We start from the raw sequence: 24,155 nt of genomic DNA, 5'->3' as shown, positions 1-24,155 counted from the left end.
TTCTCCACCGCCCTTTTTTTGCCAAGCGTAAGACTTGAGCGTTTTTCTTAATGATGATTTTTCTTAAAATTCTTCATTTTGATATTAGTGTGTCTTAGCCATATTATTCTTTAACATATTTATTGTTTTTTAAATATTTTTGGTGATAAAAAGGCCACTGTCTAATATTAAATACTTACAAAAAAACTGTATCAAATATTGTCCTAAATTTACATATATACATTAGAAATTTCTCATACACATGCCCGGTGCAAAATATTTTGTGTATATCATGGTGTGGAAAACATTAATGTTGAATTAAAATGAAATTCCAGTCTTTTCATATTTACCTAATTTAGAAGCATTAAAACTTTGTATCCTTTCCCCTCATCACCTCTTGTTCATTAGAGGCCTTCGAGGAAGGGGCCCGCCTCCTTCGTGGGCCTCTGAGCCTGAACGCCCCTCCATCCTTAGCGCATCAGAACTAAAGGAGCTTGATAAATTTGATAACCTCGATGCTGAAGCTGATGAAGGTTGGGCAGGTAGGAGGCAAAATTAATTAAGCATTTTTAGTTTTTAGATGTTTTTAAACAGTCAGTCTAAGTTTTCTTTAATTTAATAGGTGCTCAGATGGAAGTAGATTATACAGAACAGCTGAATTTCAGCGATGACGATGAGCAAGGAAGTAGTAGCCCTAAAGAAAATAGCAGGTAAGCTGTTGTGATACCTTCCGCAAGCAACAGTATGAATTCATTGATACAACATCCATTCACGCAGAGAGGCTTCATTAATAGGTATTTATTCTTTTTGTATAAGTTTTCTACATTCTACTCCAAGAATATACTGACTGGGAAGGTGACTAACAAGCCAAAAAATTTTTTTAAAGTACAGCTAATGAAGGAATTAAACTTTGATGTTTCTAAATAAAATACATATTTAGAAAACAAGATGTTTAGTCGGAGGTACTTAGAAAGACAGCATCAGGGACCATTTCCAACTTGTTACTTGCTCGAACTGATTCATATTTCCAGAATTGGAGAAAAATAACTTGGGTTACTACAGCTGCTTTAATCAAGTCTTTGATTTTTTTTTTTTTTTTTTTAATTTCAAGCAGCATTTCAGTTTAGACAATGAGAGCTTTTACTCTCTTCTCTAACATAGGGGCATCATAGTCAGAAATATATGGGTTATGTAACATAAAAATCAGGCTCTTAAAATATAAGGAGCTTGCATGCACATGTTGGTATAGTTTTTTAGCCATGGCAGTATGATACACTCCTGTTTCACGATCAGTTGTGAGCTGCCTGGGACTTGTGATTTTAAAAAATGCCATAGTTTGACTTATCTCTTTCATTAAATCAGAGTAAACTAGAATACAGGTATTAATTAATTGTAATATTTTTTGGTTACATTTATTCTTTTTTTAATTTAAAAAAAAAATGTTTATTTTGAGAGAGAGAGAGACATGGAGACACAGAATCTGAAGCAGGCTCCAGGCTCTGAGCTGTCAGCATAGAGCTGGACACAAGGCCCAGACTCACAAACTGAGAGATCATGACCTAAGCCAAAGTCAGACCCTTAACCAACTGAGCCACCCAGTCACCCCTGTTTGGTTGCATTTAGATGAGAGAGACTTTTGGGGTGGAGGTGATAGAAAATGGTGGGATTATAATTCATTTGCCAGGTTATATTTCAAGTTGTATGTCCGTATTTGACAACTACTCTACTGTACTTTATACCTTGTGGTGATAAACTGGGCAAGTCCAGTTACTAACACATTAGAGATCTATTAAAGATACACGGTGTATGTTTTACGGATTGAATGACTTAGCACCACCAGGTCACAAAACGATCTCATTCTTTGATATACTCCCCCTGTCTCACACTAAAACCATAGGAAACAGTCTTTTTTATGTAGATAAAATGCTTCTACTTATGGTATAGTCTATCCACTTAACTTTTTTATTTCATCTGGATTTTTGATTCCTCAGTGAGGATCAAGGTTCAAAAGCCTCTGAAAACACTGAAAACCGAAAAGAAGCAGATGAAGCTTGCAACACTAAATCGTCTTCTCAGATACCTGCCCAGCCGTCAGTATCAAAAGGTCCCTACGGGAAGGGACCCTCATTTAATCAGGTTTGTTGAACTCAGGATCCTTGTCACTGCATATGCTTTGGTTGAATTAATCTTGTAATTATGAAGTTGGAAGAAGAATTAGGAAAAAGAAACTATATTTTGTCTTGAATAGTTTAGATCTAAACCATAATTTTTTTGCATTTTAACAAGAATTGTCAATATAGTAGCTAAAATTATCAAGTAGAAACTAAAGTTTAACTTTTTTTCCCTTATAACAACTTGGCCGTATCAAAGTGGAGGGATAAACTGTTTTTCCAAACTAACATTGCTAAGTGCTTTATGCTTTACTAAATACTTGGTAAATCCTAGTCAGTATTCATGTGAAATAGTATGCGGAATAGGGAAATAACACATAAGGAGTAGAGAATTCTATTAAGTGTGAGTCATTTTGAAGAACATTGTTAAAGGAAATATGTGGGTAAACAGATACACTTGATCCTACTTCAAGACATAGCAAAAAAACGCATTGTAAGCTGGGAATAATAAAGGGCTATCATCCAGAGAGTCACTTAACTCATAATGTACTCAGCATGTATTTGTTGAATTCATACGCAACCTATGGAGGATCTGGTCCCTTCAAGGAGGTAGAAGTAGGTAGTTAACAGTCTCTGTAAAACAAAGAGAAAAGACATCAGACATTGGTTGCAATACAGTGTGATAAGTGGCATGACAGCGTACATAATGAGCTCTTAGAGAATTCTCTGGAAAAGATTTTGCAGAAGACTTGGTACTTGAAGTGAGAATTAGCCAGTAAACAAAAGGGAAGAGAGACATTTCAAGCAATGGTAACATGTTCAGAGTAAAGGAGCATGAGAAAGCTTGGCACATTCTAGAAGTCCCCAGTAATTTGATACAGGAGGGGAGTTGGAGAGCTGTGTAACAGTTGATAAGTGTATGCTATACAAGGAAGCTTGAATTTTATTCTGCTTTAAATTAATTAGTTACAATTTTAATGTACATCCAACTTAGCATATAATGCAACAGTGATTTTAGGAGTAGATTCCAGTGATTCATCCCCTGGGTATAACCAGTGCTCATCCCAACAGGTGTCTTTCTTAATGCCCCTTACCCATTTAGCCCATCCTCCTGAATTTGATTCTTAAGGCAGTGGTTAGCCATTGGGGAGTAAATTTGTGAATTCTTAAAAAGGATTTTTCAAGTTTTTTTTGTTCTGTTTCTAATAAAATTCGTGTTTTGTGTGATTTTAAACTTACTGGCTTAACATGGAGAGTGATAGTTGTAAGAATAGAGGAATGTCATATGCCATATCTTGATGTCTTGATGTTTTGTGTGTGTTTGTGACACTGATGCATGTATTAGCAAGTGAATAGTCTGTGTATCATACTTAGTTCTGATATGTTTTAGATGTTTCTTTTCTTTAGGTAAATCGCATACATTTAGTTTGTCATTAGGAAAAAAATTCAGAAAAAGAAAAGGGCTAACATAAATAAAGTGATAAAATTGGAGGCATACTTCATAGCCACATCACTTGTGGTAGAATTTTAGAATTTATACACTAAAATTCTTTTTTCTGCAAAGTTCATTTGAGGTTCTAATCATATTAAAGTGGCAAAGTGATGGGGCGCCTGGGTGGCGCAGTCGGTTAAGCGTCCGACTTCAGCCAGGTCACGATCTCGCGGTCCGTGAGTTCGAGCCCCGCATCCGGCTCTGGGCTGATGGCTCGGAGCCTGGAGCCTGTTTCCGATTCTGTGTCTCCCTCTCACTCTGCTCCTCTCCCGTTCATGCTCTGTCTCTCTCTGTCCCAAAAATAAATTAAAAACGTTGGAAAAAAAAAAATTTAAAGTGGCAAAGTGATTTTATAGAATATAAAGTTATTTTGCAGTGAGTAGTGTATTTTTATTGAAAAAGAGAAAAGGATGAAAATGGCTTACTTTTTGCAATCTTGTAGTCCTGAAAAAATTGAGTATGTTCAGAAATATTTCCAGTAGATCTCTTTTATGTGATTAGTTTGTAATTGTCCTCATCTTTATAATAGGAACGTGGACCGTCTTCACACCTGCCGCCACCTCCAAAATTGCTTGCACAACAGGTAAATCTTAAACTCTTCTTAATGGTCTGTAGGAATTATTTGATTTTACTTATTTTAATGGTAAGATTTCAGTGTATGTTTCTTATGTATAACTTTTGTGAAACAGTTAACAGATTTTACCTTGTTAGCTCTCACCGTATCTTCTTCCTCTTTTTTCCGCTACTCTTCATTCTCAACTAATAAATAAGCATGCTCCTAATTTCACTAAGAAATGAGAAGCAACCATTTTCCCTTTTCAGTGCCCTTCCTGTCCTCACTACTAAGCACAGCCCTTCTACTTGTTCCCTTGATCCCCTCTTCTGTCACTTACTGGTAATATTGTCTCTCATCTTAAAAAAACTGTTAAGAAAATCACCCATCCTTTGACTCTCACTGCCCTTCATCTCCTTGTAGTTTCTACCCCATTTCCCTGTTTTCCTTCATGGCAAAATTGTCTTAGTGAGTAATTTACACTTAATATCTTCACTTTCTCATTAACCCTTAACAGTCCAGCTTTGTCATCTATCGCTATACCTTTGAAACTATTATTATGAAGGTCGGTAATGATTTCCATCTTGCTGAATCCACTTCTCTTGTCTTCATTTTACTTAATCTCTGTAGCTCTTGACAAGGTTAACCTCTCCGTCCTTCTTGAAAGACTTTTCTTTTTTTTTTTTTTAAACTTTTGAGCCATCACACTATTTTGTTCTCTTCAATTTGTATTTCTTCTGGGCCTTTAGTACCTTTGGGTGTTGGAGGGTTAAGGGCTGTGTTCTCATTCCTTTCTCTAGCCATATCCTTTCCCTGGGGGATCTCATCTATGTGCTGGTGGTACTCAGATACATGTATCTATAGCCCTTAAAGCTCTACCCTAACTTTGAGAATCATGTATTTAGTGATCAATTCAGCATCACCACTTGGATTTCTGATAGGTATGTCCAAACTGTAACAACTGTAATAACACCTCCCACCCCCATATACACATACGGCCCTGCTTCTTCCCTGGGCCTCCCATCTTAGGTAGTGGCATTATCATTTACCCATTTGCTCAGGTTGAAACCCAGAAGTCACTCACAAATCGTCTTTCTTTTTTATCATACATCCAGCCTATGTGTATCAGCAAATTATGGTATCCCTATCTTTGGAATATATTCCTACACTGAGTACTCACTACCGTCTGTTATATTTCATTTGAACTACCACAGTAGGTTCCTAATAGGTCTTATTTTCCACTCCTGTTGCCTGCTTACCTGCCACCCCCATCCTAAATTCTATAGTAGATATAATCCTTGAAAACTATATATGTTAGATCAGTGATTTCTTGCTTAGGTCCTTCCAGTGGTCTTTAAGGTCTCTGTCTACTCTCCTGATCTTACTTACTTTTCTCTCTGTTCTTGCCGCACACGGTTTATTGAAGCACCGAAAACATACGTTTTATTTGCTGTTCCCTCTAACTAGAGGAATGTTTTCCAGAGGTTCTTCTTCTGACCAAAATCTTTGCTCAGGTGTGACCACTTTAGAGGCCTTGCGTGATAGGTATATCTACCACAACCGTCACATTCATCTTCGCCAGTCATTTTCCTTTGAACCACTGAATGCTCTTTATAGTATTTTTATATACACACAAGCTAAAACTAACCTCTAGAGGAAAATGTAGAAGAAAGTCTTTAAACTTGGGCCAACAAAGATGGTCTTAGATAAGACGCAGGATGCATGAATTAGAAAGAAAAAAATAATGTCAGTTAGACTTTGAAAAACATCTCTAAGACAATGAAAAAATATGTCCTACAAAATATTAATAATACATTTGACCAAGAACGTGTACTGGGATATATTTAAAACAAAACAAAACCCTTTATAACTAACAATAAGACAAATAGCCCAACGAGATGATTCGAACGTTCACTTCACAAAACAAGATCTACAGATGGCCAATAACCACATGAAAAGATGTTCAGTTTTTTGTTTTTTTGTTTTTTCTTTTTGAGAGCGAGTGTGCAAGCAGGAGAGGGGCAAAGGAACAGAAAGAGAGACCGTCTTAAGAAGTCTCCACGCCCAACGCAGGGCTCGATCTTACAATCGTGAGATCATGACCTGAGCTGAAATCAAGAGTAGGATGCCTAACCAACTGAGCCACCCAGGTGCCTCAAGATGTTCAGTATCTTTTACCACCAGGAAAATGCAAATTAAAACCCCAGTGAGATTTTATTATGGATCCAAAATTTAAAAGGCTGGTGACATGAAATGTCGGTGAGGGTATAAAGCAGCTAGCACCCTCGTATGTTGCTGGCGGGGCTGTAAAACCTTGTAATCACTTTGAAAAACATTTTGATAGTGTCTTATGTAGTGAAACACATACGTAACACGTGACTCTGGCAGTTTCACTCCTTGGTATTTATCCAAGAGAAATGAAAACACATACATTTACACAAAGACTTAGGCGTGAATGTCCATAGCTGTTTATTCATAGTTAAAAAGCTAGAAGCAGTCCACGTGTCCGTCCCACATGAAGTGATGTGCCTATGATGGAATACTGTCCAGCAATAGAATGGACCAAATTACTGATAGACACCTCAAAACTATCATCCTGAGCACAAGAAGCCAGACACAAAAGAAAATATAACTTGATATATCCATATATATGAAACTCTAGGAAAGGTAAAACTGCTCTATGCTGCAAGAAGTAGACCAGTGGTTTTTTGGGGTCAGAGGCACTGTACTGACAGAGGAGTGAAGAAATGTTCTGTCTCTTTTTTTTTAAGTGTTTGTTTTATTTATTTTAATTTTTTAATGTTTATTTATTTTTGAGAGAGCACAAGCTGGGGAGGGGCAGAGAGAGAGGGAGATGCAGAATCTGAAGCAGGCTCCAGGCTGTGAGTTGTCAGCACAGAGCCTGACACGGGACTCGAACTCACGAACTGAGATCATGACCTGAGCTGAAGTTGGACGCTCAACCCAGTGAGCCCCCTGAGGCGCCCCAGTGTTTATTTTTTAGAGAGTGTGTGTACAAGTGGGGGAGGGGCAGAGAGAGAGGGACAGAGGATCCGAAGCGGGCTCTATGCTGACAGCAAAGAGAGCCCAGTGTGAGGCTCGAACACTTAAACTGTGAGATCATGACCTGAGCTGAAGTCGGACACTTAACCAACTGAACCACCCATGCACCCCAGAAATGCTGTGTGTCTTGATCGGGACAGTAGTTACACAAGTGTATCATTTGTCCCTACTCCTCCGACCTGCATTTAAAATATGTGCCTCATGAGAAAAAATGAAATATGGCCTTTTGTAGCAACGTGGATGGAACTGGAGAGTGTGATGCTAAGTGAAATAAGCCATACAGAGAAAGACAGATACCATATGGTTTCACTCTTATGTGGATCCTGAGAAACTTGACAGGAACCCATGGGGGAGGGGAAGGAAAAAAAAAGAGGTTAGAGTGGGAGAGAGCCAAAGCATAAGAGATTGTTGAGAACTGAGAGCAAACTGAGGGTTGAGGGGGGTGGGAGGGAGGGGAGGGTGGGTGATGGGTATTGAGGAGGGCACCTTTTGGGATGAGCACTGGGTGTTGTATGGAAACCAATTTGACAATAAACTTCATATATAAATAAAAAAATAAAAAAAAATAAAAAATAAAAAAATAAAATATGTGCCTCACATTTTATGTGAATTCTATTTCAATGAAGTTGCTTTTTAAAAAATGATTGTTCTTTAAGTTTACTGCGTGAAGTAGGTACTTTTGTATAATTTTATGTTTGAAGCTTATCTCTGAGCTGGAGATGAAGTAACTAAACACCAGAAAGATAAAGTGGTTTGCCTAAGTCAGCACTGTTAGTAAATGATAGAGTCTGGATCATATTTTTTTATATAGCCCAGTGTTTTTGTCGTACTATTATTTTTCTCGTTTGTGAGGATTCTGACTGGTTACATGGTTTTTAAAGTTTCTTTACCCTGCTAGGTACTAAAATCAGTATTTTTAAGACAGTTTTTTTTTTTAGCTCCTTAATATTTCAGACTTTCAGGTGCTCTTTTTATTTTGCTTATTTCTGCATAGTTGCTGGCAGTGACTGTAGTGGTTTTAGAACACATCGATTGAAACGTAAATCATGAAAACATAAAAATCTCTCCGTGATCTCCCACATTTCACTATGGGTTCTAGGTATGCATTTCTAGATCTTTCAGTTTAAAGGTAGAAAATTCTATCTGTGCAAGCTGATTTCTAGGAATCTTCCCTCCTTTGACATGTCAGCAGTAGCGGGGGGGTCTCCTCTTCTTCACCTAGCGTCTCTGGATGTGTTTTTTTCCCTGTAATGGTACCTTTATATTCTCAGGGCTCATGTGACACAGTTTTGCATCTTTATGGACTTTTCTCCCTCCTTAGGCATTCCATCTCTGACAGTTGGTGCTCTGAAAAGTGCTCACATTCTAAATTTCCTTTGTGTCTAAATTTAGATTTTGAAATTCATGTTGTGACAGCTTCTAATTTTATTCAACAAATTCTGAGTGAGCAGTAATGTCTGCCACAATAAATAGGTGCATGCGCAGTAAATGTTAGATGGCTAGATTAATTATTCTGGTCTTAGTTTGGGGAATTATCTGAATTTAATATTTCCATGTTGCTTCTTGTTTGCATTTTAATGTGCGTGTCTTATCAGGAATAGTTGTGACATTTTGTGGAGTTTTTCCTGCCCCCTTCATGTCAGAAGTCCAGTGTTGGTCGGAAATAGATTTGTCATATTCACCTGATAATTTATCATAATGTTGCAGCATCCTCCTCCAGACCGACAGGCAGTACCTGGAAGACCAGGCCCTTTCCCCCCCAAGCAGCAAGTACCGGATGAAGATGAAATATGGAAGCAAAGAAGAAGACAGCAGTCAGAACTTTCTGCCGCAGTGGAACGTGCTCGGAAGCGGCGCGAAGAGGAAGAGCGAAGAATGGAAGAGCAAAGGAAGGCAGCGTGTGCAGAGAAACTGAAACGGTTGGATGAAAAGCTTGGCATAGTGGACAAACAGCCATCTCCAGAGGAGATTAGAGAAAGAGAGCGAGAAAAAGAAAGAGAGCGCGAGAAAGAACTTGAAAAAGAACAGGAACGGGAGCGAGAGAAGGAGAGGGAAAAAGAAAGGGAGAGGCAACAGGAGAAGGAGAAAGAACTGGAGAGAGAGCAGGAAAAACAGAGAGAAATGGAAAAGGAAAGAAAGCAAGAAAAAGAGAAAGAACTGGAACGGCAGCAGGAAAAGGAAAAAGAACTGCAAAAGATCAAGGAACAGGAAAAAGAATGTGAGTCGGAGAAGAAAGAAAGGGAGAAAGTGGAGGAGAAAATCGAACACAAAGAACCTACTTTAGAGCCTGTGGTAGAGAAACCAGAAAGTGAAAACACCTGTAGTAAAGGTATGCTAGTCTTGTTTGTTCTTATAGAAATTTACGAGGCTTCATATTACCTCTGGTGTGGATGTTTGTGTATTTTTTTTAAGTTTATTTATTTTGGAGACAGAATCCCAAGCAGGCTCCACACTGTCAGCTCAGAGCCTGGCATGGGGCTTGAACTCATAAACATGGACCGCAACTAAGAGTCAGATGTTTAACCACCTGAGCCACCCAGACACCCCTGTGTATTTTTAATACAGGTCTGTAATCCAGATGAGAGTGATTGAGGTTTTTTTTTTAAATAGAAGTTGAATTGTATTGGATACTTTATTATCCTTTTTTCCTGTTTGTTTTATTATGGTAAAATATATGTAACATAAAATTTACCATCTTAACAATTTTTAGCTGTACAGTTTAGTGGTATTAAATACATTCATAGTGTTGTGCAGCCATCACCACCATCCATCCATCTCCAGAATTCTTTGCATCTTATAAAACTGAAACTCTGTACTATTAAACAGCAGTTCCCCATTCACCTTTCTCTTCAGCCCCTGGCAACCCCTATTCTGATTTCTGTCTCTATGATGTTGACTGTTCTCAGTGCCTCAGATGCACAAAACCCTACAGTATTTGTCTTTTTTGTGATGGGCTTATTTCACTTAGCATAATGTCTTCAAGGTTCCTCCATATTAAAGCTTATTGCAGAATTTTCTTCCTCTTTAAGGCTATAATCTATTACCTATATATACACCACATTTTGTTTATCTCTTTCTCTGTTGATGGACACTTTGGTTGATCCCATATTTTACCTATTTTGAATACTCCTGTGAATGTGAGTATACAAATACCTTGTTGAGACCCTGCTTTCATTTCTTTTGATTATATACTCAGAAGTGGAATTGCTGTATTATCTGGGAATTCTATTTTTAATTTTTGGAGGAACTACTATACTGTTTTTCACATCAAATGCACCATTTTATATTCCCACCAACAGTGTACAAGGGTTCCAGTTTCTCCATGTCCTTGCCAACATCTGTTAACTTTCTGGGATTTTTATGATAGTAGCCTTCTAATGAGTATGAGGTGGTATCTCATGGTAGTTTCGCCATGCCTTTTCCCAGTTAGTGATGCCACGTATTATTATCTTTTCGTGTGTGTGTTGGCCAGTTGTATATCTTTGGAGAAATGTTCAAGTCATTTGTCCATTTTTGAATCAGATTGTTAAGTTTTAGGAGTTGGCTATACATTCTAGATGTTAATCCCTTATCAGATATGTGATATGGCAATATCATCTCCCTTTACATAGGTTGCCTTTTCGCTCTGAATATTCTTTTCACGCAAAAACCTTTAAAGTTTTCATGAAATCCATCTATTTTTTTGTTGTCTCTGCCTTTGGTGTGAAGTCTAAGAAGTCATGGCCAAATCTTATATGAAGCTTTTGCTGTGTTTTCTTCTAAGGGTTTTATAGCTTTGTCTTAAATTTACATCTTTGACCTATTTTGAGTTCAGTTTTGTACATTTTGTTAGGTAAGGGTACAGCTTTACTCATTTGCATGTGGATATTCAGTTTTCCCAGTACCATTTGCTGAAAAGACTATTCTTTCCCCCCATTGAATGGTCTTGGCAGCCTTTTCTAAAATCATTCAACCATGTATGCAATGGTTTATTTTGGGGTCTCAATTCTTTCCCATTGGCCTTTCTGCCTGACTTTATGCTAGTATCATACTGTTTTTACTACTGTATGCTTTTATTTTTATTTTATTTCAAAGAGAGAGAGAGAACATGTGAGCGGGAGAGAGGGGCAGAGGGAGGAAAGAGAAAATCTTAAGCAGGCTTCATGCTCAGGATGGAGTCCATCAAACCCATGACCCTGGGATCTTGACCTGAGCCAAAATCAAGAGTAAGACACTTGGGGCCCCTGGGTGGCTCAGTTGGTTGAGCATATGACACTTGATTTTAGCTCAGGTCATGATCTCACGATTTGTGGGGTTGAGCCCCATGTCATGCTGACAGCACAGAGCCTGCTTGAGATTCTCTGCCTTCCTCTCCCCTGCTCATGCTCACATGGGAGTGCTCTCTCTTTTCTCTCTTAAAATAAACAAACAAACAAACATATAAAAAAGCAGTCAGACACTTACCTGACTAAGCCACCCAGGTACCCCTCTAGTATAGTTTTAGATCCAGGTATGTGAGTCTTCCATCTTTGTTACCTTTTTTTTCATGATGGTTTTGGCTATCCTGGGTTCCCTGAGATTCTATGTGAATTTTAGGGTGGGTGTTTCTACTTCTGTAAAGAATGCCATTAAGATTTTGAGAGTAGGTTGCTTTGGGTGGTATTGATAATGTTAACAATGTTAAGTCTTCCAATCTGTGAACATGGGATGTGTTTCCATTTATGTCTTCTTTAATTTCTTTAATCAATATTTTGTAGTTTTCATTGTGCAAATCTTTCATCTCCATGCTTCATTCGTAAGCATTTTATATTTTTTGATGCTATTATAAATGGAATTGTTTTCGTAATTTCTTTTTTAGGTCATACGTTATTAGTATACTAGGGACTACAAAGTTTATGTTTTTAGGAATTTGTTCATTTCATCTTGGTTATCCTATTTTGGTATATAGCTGTCCATAATACTCTCATAATCCTTTTTGTTTCTGTAGAATTGGTAGTAGTGTCCCAGTTTCTATTTCTGATTTTAATAAGTTGAATCTTTCTAGTTAAAGGTTTATCAATTTTGTTGACCTTTTCAAAGAACCCACTATTTAGCTGCATTAATTTTCTCAATTTTTCTATTCTCATTGTTGTGGATGTCTGTGTTGATCCTTTATTTCCTTTCTTCTAGTAACCTTGGGTTTACTTTATTCTTATTCTCTTCCCTTACGTTGTAATACTAGGTTTTGGATTGAAGATCTTTTTTTTAATGTAAGCATTTATACCGATCAATATCCTCCCTTTGCACCACTTTTGCCATGTCCTGTGTGCTTTGGTATGTTGTGGTTTTGTTTTCATTCATATCTTAAGTATTTTCTAATTTCCATTGTCATTTATTCTTCGACGTCTTAGTTGATTAAGAGTGTGTTGTTTAGGGGCACTTGGCTGGCTCAGTTAGTAGAACATGGCAACTGTTTCTTGGTCTCAGGGTCATGAATTTGAGCCACATATTGGGCGTGGGACCTACTTAAAAAAAAGTGTGTTGTCTAATTTCCACAGATTTGTGACTTTTCCTGTTTCACTTCTCTTTTTGATTTCTAACTTCATCTCGTTGTAGTCAGAGAAAATACTTCATATGAGATTTATCATTTTAAGTCTTTCAACAGTTGATTGATTTGTGGCCTAACATAGGGTCTATCTTGGAAAATGTCTTACGTGCACTTGAAAAGAATGTGTTGACTGTTTGTTAGAGTGTTCTGTAGATCTGGTAGATCTGGTTGGTTTATTGTGTTTAGTCCTTGGTTTCCTAACTTGCCTTCTGTCTGGTTATTCTATTCATTATTGAGTGTCCAAATGTAAATGTAGAGCAGTCTGTTTATCCCTTCAACTATTTCAGTATTTTACTTCATATATTTTCACGGCCTGTTGTTAGAGACACACACATGTATTAAATATGTGTAAATATTTGTAATTGCTATATCTTGCTGCATTGAACCTTTGTATGTAATATCCTCTGTCTTGTAAAATTTATTTCAAAGCCAGTCTTGTCTGATACTAGTATAGCCACCTTGCTCTTTTGGTTACTATTTCTATGGAATATCTTTGTTCATACTTTCATTTTCAATCCCTTTTTGTCCTTGGATCTTAAGTGAGTTTCTTACAGATAACATATAGTTAGATCATGTATGTTTATCCTTTTTTGACAATCTCAGTCTTTTGATTGGAGTCCAATTCAGTCCATTTAAAGTAAATATTGATTAGAGGGGACTTATTTCTGACCTTTTGGTATTATTGGTTTTTTATATGCCTTCTTTCCATTTTTGCCCCTCCTTTTCTGTCATTTCATGTCTTTTGTGTTTAGTTGGTTTTATTGTATTGAAACATTTCATTTCTTTATTTTTAAATATTTATTTTTGAGAGAGAGTGAGCGTGCATGCACATGTGCACACATATGCTCAGGGGAGGGGCAGAGAGAGAGGGAGATAGAGGATCTGAAGCAGGCTTTCCTAACAGCAGAGTGCCCAGTGCGGGGCATGAACTCTAGAATTGTGAGATTGTGACCTGAGCCGAAGTCAGACACTTAACCAACTGAGCCACCCAGGCACCCCATCATTGGCATACTTTAATATTAATGGATGCTAAAAGAGAACAACCTCAGAGAATCTCATTAACAGATGATGAGAAAGGAGTATAGATTTGAAATAAGGAAATTCATATTTTAGTCCTTGTTCCGCCAGTGAATACATGTATTCACCGGATTGATTTAACGGTCAGTGAGGACTATACCGACACAAATTATTTATACTTTTCTTTTTAATCATTATTTAATGGCATTTTTATTTTTATTCATATATATTCTCTGATGGCAATTTAATTTTTGCTAGGTTTTTCAGCGTGATGTACCCTTTTGGTTTTAAGCATTGAATCTACTTGGTTCTTTTTTTCTCTCCAATATTTTATTTTCCCTTTTACAACACTTAATGTCAAATGTATGCCAACAATAAAATGTGATTTGTGATTCTTTAGAGCATGATTTTTACACTGGCAAAATAAACTTTGTTTTAAAATTCATCCCTAGTTCTGTGAGAAAAGAATTCATAATGAACTTGGCTTTGTAATTGTGACTAATGGCATTCTCTAGAACAAATATGGCTCTGGTTTTCTTTAGAATGCAGAATTGTTATTTATTTAGTAAGTATGTGTATAGTTCTTTTTGGTATCATTTCGTGATATATACTGTACATAGAATAATAATTTATATGTTTGAAGATAGCTGGTGATCATTCTGTTGTCAGACTTTGATTGGCTTCCTTTTTCCTAGTAGTCTGTTGATCAAAAAAATATTGTGTTGTTATTTAAGTTTAGGCCATTTGTGTTTTCACGTAAGTCCTAGTGAGCCACAGGTATATACTGACAGGATTGATATTTATTGAAACAATGGGAAATACGTCATATTTGAAATATTTTATTATCACAAAATATCAAATACAAATTTTTGCTTGGTAAAGCATTTGGGCCTGTTTTCTTTCTTAAGAATCTCTTTCTTGCTTATCTAGCTTTGAGGAAATGTAAGGTTTTGTTAACTTAATGTAAATCTCATTGATGGTTACCAGTATGAGAGTATAGGATAGTTTTCTGGACTGTTGAGGATGCTTTCTTCTTAACCTTTTTACTATATCAATCTAGTAATTTCACTCCAGCGCACACATCATGTGTTAAGTCTCATAGATGAGTACAGTTATTTTTCACCTTTTCTTTGGACAGAGGATGACCCAGTTTTCATTAGACAAGACAGCAATCGCAGTGAAAAAGAGACCACACAAGTGGCACATGAAACAGAGCCAGAATCAGGGTCTCAGCCTCGGCCTGCTGTATTATCTGGTTATTTTAAACAGTTTCAGAAGTCTTTACCGCCTCGATTCCAGCGACAGCAGGTAACAACGAAAACATTGTATCATGTATGTGTGATTGAAAAGGTTTATTGTTCAATACTCTGAGTATAACATGAAACCTAAAATACAAAAAGGACACAAATTTTCCCTGAAATTCTTTCCCTTTTTAATAAAAGTTTGTTGCTAATGGATATTACCGAAAACTTCTGTGTCATTTTCCCCCCTCTACTTCATTTATAGACCCCATCTTCCTTTCTAGGAAACAATTTCTGCAGTCTAATTAATGAGTGATTACTTCCTTCCTGATTAATTTCTTAAGTTTAAGGCAACGTGTCCTAACTTATCTTTGGTTCTTTTGTGTCACCACCTCCCTTTGTTAAATGTCTTTCGAATTCTTTTCCCTGAAGAATTCAAAAAAGCCCATTATTTTCTGATATGATTGATTATACTAATTTATCACATGGACCTAAAATCTGGATTTGTGATCCTGCTTGTTCAGGAACAGATGAAACAGCAGCAGTGGCAGCAGCAGCAGCAGCAGCAAGGTGTCCTTCCACAGGCAGTCCCTTCACAGCCATCTAGCGGTGCGGTCCCTCCCCCACCACACAGACCTCTTTACCAGCCCATGCAGCCTCACCCTCAGCATTTGGCTTCTATGGGTTTTGACCCAAGGTGGCTCATGATGCAGTCATACATGGATCCTCGAATGATATCAGGTAGACCTGCTATGGATATTCCGCCCATTCATCCTGGTAAGTTGAAATTGAGGTTGTCTCATGGCTCACTTGTAGCTCTGTGAGACCAAAGGTTTTCATCTTCCTCCCATTTGTACCCTTAATTCCTTTAAGAGGTATAATGGAGTAAGAATTTAAATTAGGGTGCCTAGATTTTTAATCAAAATTTCTGTAACTTTGCACACAGATGAGTTAAAGGCAGACACTGTCGCAACAGTGTGATAAGGCCAAGACACTAGTTATTTTCAGTTTTGTAAATATTATTTAAACATTTTTTGAGTCTTAAATCATGCTTTCTGTTATTTGCTAAATTGTTTTCATTCTTTTGAGTGCTTAAGCATTTGAATTTTGTCATATATTCTGTATTCCAGCTTTTCCATTTTTCCCACCTAACACTGGACTTTTCACTTAAGTTAGCTGAAAACCAGTGAATTAGCAGTCTTGTGTGGAATCTATCAGAATAAATCCAGATAGTACATTACCAAAATGATACCGAGGAAGATTATGGGTATGATCATAATATAAAAATATCGAGAGTCATGCCTTAATTTTAAAATATATACTGCAATTTTAAAATTTAATAATCGATAGCATTATTGATCAACTGAGTAAACTGTATTAATGCAATTTTCTATAGGAAATATTTGCTCTGGAAGTCTGTCACTGTTGGTGTAATCCTCTATGTTTTTTATTTACATGCATAGAGGCATCATGTGTTACCTGATTTTTATAGGCTTTTTTTTTCTTCCTTTAAAGTAAAAATAAGCTGCTATTGTGGTTTTGTTTCACTTCCTCAATTCTTAAATCTATTTAATAGCAACAATAAGAATCTCATTCACAGAAAAACTTGTGTAATTTTCACTGATCGTTTCTTGAGTTCATCACTTTAACTTGGCAAAAAGTATTTCTGTAGCTCAAGTATAGAGAGTCCCAATAGTAATTAATAACCCAGATTCTGTGTGTATAGTGATTGTTTTCCCCATCTTTTTCTGACCTTTTGTAAAGGAATGATTCCTCCTAAGCCATTAATGAGAAGAGAGCAAATGGAAGGATCACCAAACAGTTCTGAGTCATTTGAGCATATAGCACGATCTGCAAGAGATCATGCAGTCTCCCTCTCTGAACCTCGTGTGATGTGGGGGTCGGATCCCTATCCTCATACGGAGCCTCAACAGGCCACTGCTCCCAAGGCAACAGAAGAACCTGAGGATGCAAGGTAATGGTAGAAGTTAACAGACTAAACTGAATATTGTGGTAAAATGAAAAGTAGGTAGTGTCCCTGAAGATCATCCTGGTTTAGGACTGAGCCACAAATCTGATTTCCTCCCATGTAGTGTATGTCATTTCATTTTTGGACATGCATTGTTTTTCTGTCATTTCTGTATTAGAGCATTTTGTCACCTAGTTCTGTACACTGAATTAAATACTGAAATTCAGTGTTGAATGTTAAAATTGGCAAGTTTCTACTGTTGATTAGATACTTGATACGTAGTCTAGCTAAAGTGTTGATATAGTTTTTCCACTGATGAGAAATGGTAGACATTTGATTATCAGTATCTTGTGGAAGTTTTCTAATGCTGAGAGAAGGATAAATACTAATTTACAAAGATCCTTTAGGGGAACCTGGAGACGCCTGGGTAGCACAGTTGGTTAGATGGCCAACTCATGCTCTCACCTCAGGTTTTGATCTCAGGGTCATGAGTTCAAGCCCTGTGCTGTGCTCCATGCTGGGCGTGGAGCCTACCTAAAAAATAAACACTAAGATACTTTGAAGTAGCAGACAGTTGGTGATCTATAATAATTGATAGCTATGAAGTTAGAACTTCTGCCTTTTTAAGGGAGTGTATTTTGTGATGCTTTATCATTCTGATTAATCGGGGAAGATAGACCTACTCTGGGATAGTCTTCGATTATAATTATAGGTGGAAATTCTTAGTCTTGGAATTCACGTCAGCATGGGACACGTGCATGGCTCAGTCAGTTAAGCATCCAACTTTGGCTCAAATCATGATCTCAGGGTTTGTGAGTTCGAGCCCTGCATTAGGCTCTCTGCTGTCAGTACGGAGCCTGTTCTGAATCCTCTCTCTCCCTGCTCCCCACCCCTCCCCCCACTGCCTCTCCCCTGCTTGCTCGTGCTCTCTCTCTTGCTCTCTCTCTCTAAAATTGAATAATCATTTAAATAAATACTTCATATCAGCATAGCCTAAACTTCTTTTTTCTTATGAAGTTCATTTGTTTTCAAATGAGAGGGAAAAAACATACTGTATCTACCCTCAACAAAATTTTTAAGTGTTTGTACAATATTGTTAACTCTAAGTACAGTGTTAACAATATTGTACAGTGTTTTACAGCACATTTGTAGAACTTTTGCATCTTATAGGAACTTTTGCATCTTACTGCCTCCTAGGCCCTGGCAGTCACCATTCTGTTTTATGATTGGATGAGTTTGATTATATTATATACTCATATAAGTGGAATCCTGCAGTGTTTGCCCTGTGATTGATTTATTTCACTTAACATAACATTCTTATCCATTTGGTAGCACAGAATATTCCATTGTATGTATATATATTCCATGTATGTATATATATGTATATACTACATTTTCTTTTCACGGGGCTTGAACTCACGACTCTGAAATCAAGACCTGAGCTGAGATCAAGAGTTGGATGCTCAGCTGACTAAGACACCAGGCACGCTGACACCACATTTTGTTAACGCATTCGTCTGTCAGTGGACATTTAAGGTTGTTCCACCTCTTGGCGATTATGAATAATGCTGCACTAAACTTTTAAAGGAGACAAAGATTAGGATCCTTTTTAAATGTTTTTTATGATTAGGATCCATTTACTTTTTTTTTTTTTTTTTTTTTTAAGGTTTATTTATTTTGAGACAGAGCTATGTGTGCTCAAGCCAGGGAGAGGTAGAGAGAAAGGGAGAGACAGAATTCCACCAGGCTCTATGCTGTCAGAGGGGAGCCCAGCTTTGGGCTCGATCTCATGAACCGTGAGATCATGACCTGTACCAAAACCAAGAGTTGGATGCTTAACAGACTGAGCCACCGAGGCGCCCCTCATTTACATGTATAATTAGAGAGGTTGTTTTGCTACACACTTATGCAAAAGAGTTTTTGCGTTGATAGCGATGCCTCTGAATTCTCATTATTTTAGGCCTGAAGCCTCACTGGATCCGGAACCGATTACTGCTGCTTATCCTGTAGAACACAGTCAATTAGAGGCTCATCCAAAAGCAGACTTTGTCAGAGAATCAAATGAGACAGAAGTACAAAAGTTTTTAAGCAGATCTGTGGAAGACATTAGACCTCGCCATACTGACACAAATAATCAGTCTGCTTGTTTTGATGTTCCTGATCAAAAACCTGTATCCACTCCTCCAGAAGAGCGGATTTCGGCTGGCGCGGAAAGTCAGCCTGCCCGGAAAAGAAGTGTTTCCCATGGCTCTAACCATACTCAAAAGTCAGAGGAGCAAAGAAGTGAGCCATCCGTAAGCATTCCTAAAGTAACCAGCAGATGCACTGATCCAAAGGAACCAACAGAAAGGACTGAGGAAAAACCAAAGAAGGATGGCTTTATACGATCTTCTGAAGGACCAAAACCTGAAAAACTATATAAATCCAAATCGGAAACTCGTTGGGGCCCAAGGCCAAGCTCCAACAGAAGAGAAGAGGGTAGTGATAGGCCTGTGAGAAGATCGGGTCCCATTAAAAAACCAATACTTAGAGATATGAAAGAGGAACGAGAGCAACGGAAGGAGAAAGAAGGGGAAAAGGGAGAAAAGGTCCCTGAGAAACTTGTAAAACCCGAGAAGACGGAAAAGAAAGATCCTGTCCCTCCAGTCCCACCGCCTGCTGCGCCAACTCAGCCACAGTCAGCTCTACCACCACCTCAACCAGAACCAGAGAAATTCCCTTCAACAGAAACTTCAACTTTGGTTCAAAAGCCACCTCAAGATGCTGAGAAGCCCTCAGAACCTGTAAGTAGTGTTGAGGTAGAGCCTGTGGCTAAAACTGTAAACCCACAGATTGTCACAGCACCAACAGTCAAAGAAGAAAAACAACCTGAGAAAGTTGGTAGCAAAGACCTTGTAGAGAGGCCTCGACCAGATTCAAGACCAGCAGTTAAAAAAGAATCCACTTTACCCCCTAGGACCTATTGGAAAGAAGCGAGAGATAGAGATTGGTTTCCAGATCAAGGGTACAGAGGTCGAGGCCGAGGCGAATACTATTCCAGGGGCCGGAGCTATAGAGGTTCTTATGGAGGGCGTGGCCGTGGTGGGAGAGGGCACACTCGAGATTATCCTCAGTATAGAGACAGTAAGCCACGGACAGAGCATGTGCCCTCAGGACCTCTCAGACAGCGAGAAGAAAGTGAAACACGAAGTGAGAGCTCCGATTTTGAAGTCGTTCCCAAAAGGAGACGACAGCGAGGTTCAGAGACTGACACAGACAGTGAAATTCATGAAAGTGCAAGTGACAAGGATAGTTTAAGCAAAGGTAAACTTCCCAAAAGAGAGGAGCGTTCTGAAAACAAAAAGCCCATGAAGCCTCAGTCTTCTTTCAAGCCTGAAAATCACATCCGAATAGATAATAGACCTCTAGAAAAACCTTATGTGAGGGATGATGATAAATCTAAACCAGGCTTCCTTCCTAAGGGAGAGCCTACACGGCGAGGCAGAGGGGGAACATTCCGACGCGGTGGAAGGGATCCTGCAGGTCGGCCATCCCGCCCTTCCACCATCCGAAGACCTGCTTATCGGGACAATCAGTGGAACCCAAGGCAGGTAGAAGCTCCTAAGCCAGACGATGAAGAGCCACCAAGAAGGCATGAGCAGTTTCTTCCTATACCAGCAGATAAACGACCTCCAAAATTTGAGCGAAAATTTGACCCAGCTAGAGAGAGGCCCCGAAGACAACGTCCTACCCGGCCACCGAGACAAGACAAGCCACCTAGATTCAGACGTCTCAGAGAGAGGGAGGCTGCTTCAAAAACCAACGAGGTGGCAGTGCCCACAAATGGCCCAGTTAATAATGTCGTTCAAGAACCACTTAATCCTGCTGGGGAGATTTCTGGAAACAAGACACCAGACTTATCTAATCAGAACTCTTCAGATCAGGCAAATGAGGAATGGGAAACAGCTTCTGAAAGCAGTGATTTCAATGAGAGGCGTGAAAGAGATGAAAAAAAAAATGCTGATTTGAATGCACAAGCAGTTGTAAAAACCGGAGAGAATGCTTTACCTCCAAAAAGGGAAATAGCAAAGAGAAGTTTTTCTAGCCAGAGACCTGGCGTAGATCGCCAGAATCGGCGCGGCAACAGCGGTCCACCCAAATCTGGAAGGAATTTCTCAGGTCCTAGAAATGAAAGGAGAAGTGGGCCGCCATCAAAAAGTGGGAAGCGAGGGTGAGTACTTTGGCTTCAGTGTAATCAACTTGTGTTCCTTTAAAGAAGCTGAAAGTTGAACTGAGCAGAGGAGCCAGTCTAGACAGAGGACCCAGACATTGTTCTCCCCCAGTTTTTTGGTCTGTTCTCAGAGCGTAAGGGTGCTTGAGCAAAAGAGGTTAATGGTCTCCGGAGTCTTTGCCTCCTAAGTTGTTATTTTCCAGAAGAGTCCTCTTAGGACTTTGTAGCTTTGGGAGGAGAGTCTTCACACTTAGAGAAGGGCCTGCACATTGTCTTCCTGTTGGTAGGTCATCTTCTAGATGACAAGCAGCCCTCCTTTCTTTTTGGGGTTTTCTTTGCAAAACTCTGGTGCTTATAGGTGTCCTCTGTGATTTAAATGAATACGTTTTAACCATATGTTTTATCGCTCTGTACTGGTTGCTAGGAAGTGAATGTTGAACCTTAAGAATAAGTGGTATTTTCCTCTTGAGTTGCAAACCTACAATAAATAATCCAGCTGGATAAAGGCCCAGAAAGCAAAGTCCTGCCCAATCACCAAGGCCACCAATAACATAAATATCTTTGGATTTATTTTAAAACAGTTTTCCTAAACTGTGTTAAGCTTTTTCTGTTCTTTTAAATATTAAAATGTTTATAATAAATTATCAGTTTATTTAATATTAGGAAAAATTACAGTAGCAGCATGCCTACCTTTATTGATTGAGTGATTGATTTCGTTTATTTGCCTAGTTTTAAATGTAGGTTTTGATACTTCCTGTATAAAACTCTCCTTCCTCTCCACTAAAATGGAGAGAAAGTAATAGTACTTACAAGCATTGGTAAACATTACAGACATGACATTTGTGAATTGCATAACATATCTGGTATATAGTAACCAACTATTATTATAGTATGTCCTGGTTTTTTACCAAATTCCTAGGTTTGGAGCCTGAGCTGATAAGAAATTTATTCAGATAATTACTATAGTCATCTGCATTGGTTAGTTACAATATGCTTGGTATTTCAGATTACTGCATCCGTCAATGAAAATATTTTTGCTTTCTGATAACTTAGAAAAATTTTAGGGAAATAGTATGACCAACTGTGTTTCCTGAGTACTTTCTTAACACAGAATTTGAACCTCCCTTTAAAAGGTCAAAAGAATTAGGATAACATACGTAGCCACAGTTTAGTTACTGACTATAACCAAACTATTAGAGTTTTGAGTAATAATACTCAAGGGAAATCTTGATCTGGTTTTTGTGTAATGCAGATCTCAACAACTTAAGACTTTCGTGCCATGTAGATAGTAACAACTTTGAACGTGCAGATATAGCAGTTACTGGTTGGTTGTAGTTAAAGGCAGTATTTTCAACAAGTCCCGTTTATAAGAAACGATTTTCTTCTAATATTTGAGGTCATGCTTTGTGCCAAGCACTTGGTAAGCTTTTATCTCAAGTGATACCAATGGCTAAGATGAATTAGTGAACCCATTTTCTGTGGTGTATTTTCATAAATTTAAACAAACAAATCCAAGAATAAAATTTGATAGGAAACAAAAACTATAGAAATGCATTGGATTGTGAAATATTTCCGAATTAAAAGTGGTTTTTTATGTACTTACATTAATGTATAAGTCTGATTGAACTTTTAAAAAAATACACGTAAGCAGTGCTTTTTAAAATTTTCATATGCTGCCCTCTTGTGGAGAAGATCCAGTAGTGAATCCTCTGGACTAGTTTGTATCATAAATTTTCTGCTATAAACAATATTGATTAGCTTATTTATACCATGATAGACACAATAAGAACCTTCAGGGCACAATTGGGATTCTAGAGTTTAATTCCTGGAAGGAACTCATGGGAGCTAGTCCATCTCCTTTATTGGGAAGCTCAGTTTTAGTGACATTGTACTCAAGAAAAGTCACTAAGTCTTGCTGGTTTTAGAGTTAGAGTCTTCTGTCCCACTGTTTCTTCTTACATTAAACTTATAAACGGCCAGTAATCGTTTTTCATTTGTTCGGTTATGTGGAGGTGATAATAACTCAAATTACTGTTTTATAGGCCATTTGATGACCAGTCTGGGGGTACAACTATTGTTGATCCCGTCAATGGCAGCTCTGCACACCACCAGGAAGGAGCACCAAATGGTACAGGACAGAAGAACTCCAAAGATTCGACAGGGAAAAAAAGAGAAGACCCCAAATCAGGCCCCAAAAAACCCAAAGAGAAAGCAGATGCACTGTCACAGTTTGATCTCAACAATTATGCAAGTATGTCTTAGGTTCCTTTTATTTATATATCATCTGCTACATTTAAGTGGACACTGTAATTAAAGGAGGCCAGAATTGGGCCTACAATGTGGAGACAGAGGCTGATTATGAATCACTAATTGATAAAATGAACTAACATAACACCAGGTTTTAGCACAGCCTTGAATACTTAACAAAGTTCTTGTTAAAGATAATCCACAGGGTTTCACTATTCTTCATAAAAAAGGTTAATGGGAAAATTAACCACTCTACCTTGCCAAACAGGTATAGGAAAACATAGAAAACAAAGATCTGAATTCTGTTCCATATGCTTTAAAATTTGGTTTCTAAGATATGGTGAATACAGAATAAATAATATTATGGGAGGCAGTGTTGCTCTGGGTAAATACTTTCAGAAAGCCACGAAGTAAAAGGATATCAAGTGCGAAAAATAACACTAGTAATAAGAAAATATTTGGTGAGGAAGTTAACAAGGAATACACCTGTATTTTTACCATATTTGCCATTCATTCAGATGAGACTTAAGCAGGGAGTATTGTGTAAAATTGAGATCTGCTAAGACCACATAGTAATAATGGGAAAGTTAGGTACTATTATTCCAGTGTTAAAAATAAAGACTAGACTTTTCTTCTATTTAATGGTCATTTAAACTGTGAAACTCTTTGGGCCCAGGCCCTTGGCATTATCATTTCTAAATCAATAG

The 24,155-nt window shown here is 38.0% G+C and overlaps 1 protein-coding gene across 12 annotated transcripts in view; it reads left to right on the top strand.

The window, feature by feature from the left end:
* PRRC2C (proline rich coiled-coil 2C) overlaps nucleotides 1-24,155 on the top strand; it is a 95,975-nt gene that overhangs the window by 36,260 nt on the left and 35,560 nt on the right. For all 12 annotated transcript variants that reach the window (XM_025926198.2, XM_086693481.1, XM_086693478.1 and 9 more), the window contains exons 8-17: nucleotides 388-521; nucleotides 602-689; nucleotides 1,971-2,115; nucleotides 4,112-4,165; nucleotides 8,906-9,527; nucleotides 14,920-15,089; nucleotides 15,547-15,799; nucleotides 16,787-16,997; nucleotides 18,952-21,201; nucleotides 23,244-23,452. In XM_025926198.2, coding sequence (XP_025781983.1) covers nucleotides 388-521; nucleotides 602-689; nucleotides 1,971-2,115; nucleotides 4,112-4,165; nucleotides 8,906-9,527; nucleotides 14,920-15,089; nucleotides 15,547-15,799; nucleotides 16,787-16,997; nucleotides 18,952-21,201; nucleotides 23,244-23,452 — 4,136 coding nt within the window. The remainder of the gene's footprint in view (nucleotides 1-387; nucleotides 522-601; nucleotides 690-1,970; nucleotides 2,116-4,111; nucleotides 4,166-8,905; nucleotides 9,528-14,919; nucleotides 15,090-15,546; nucleotides 15,800-16,786; nucleotides 16,998-18,951; nucleotides 21,202-23,243; nucleotides 23,453-24,155) is intronic.

The sequence above is a fragment of the Puma concolor genome, chromosome E4 (assembly GCF_028749965.1).
Source record: "Puma concolor isolate L17-30 chromosome E4, mPumCon1.1.hap2, whole genome shotgun sequence".
Classification (NCBI taxonomy): domain Eukaryota; kingdom Metazoa; phylum Chordata; class Mammalia; order Carnivora; family Felidae; genus Puma; species Puma concolor.
Note: the sequence above shows the minus strand (reverse complement) of the source record. Positions and strands in the feature narration are given on the sequence as shown.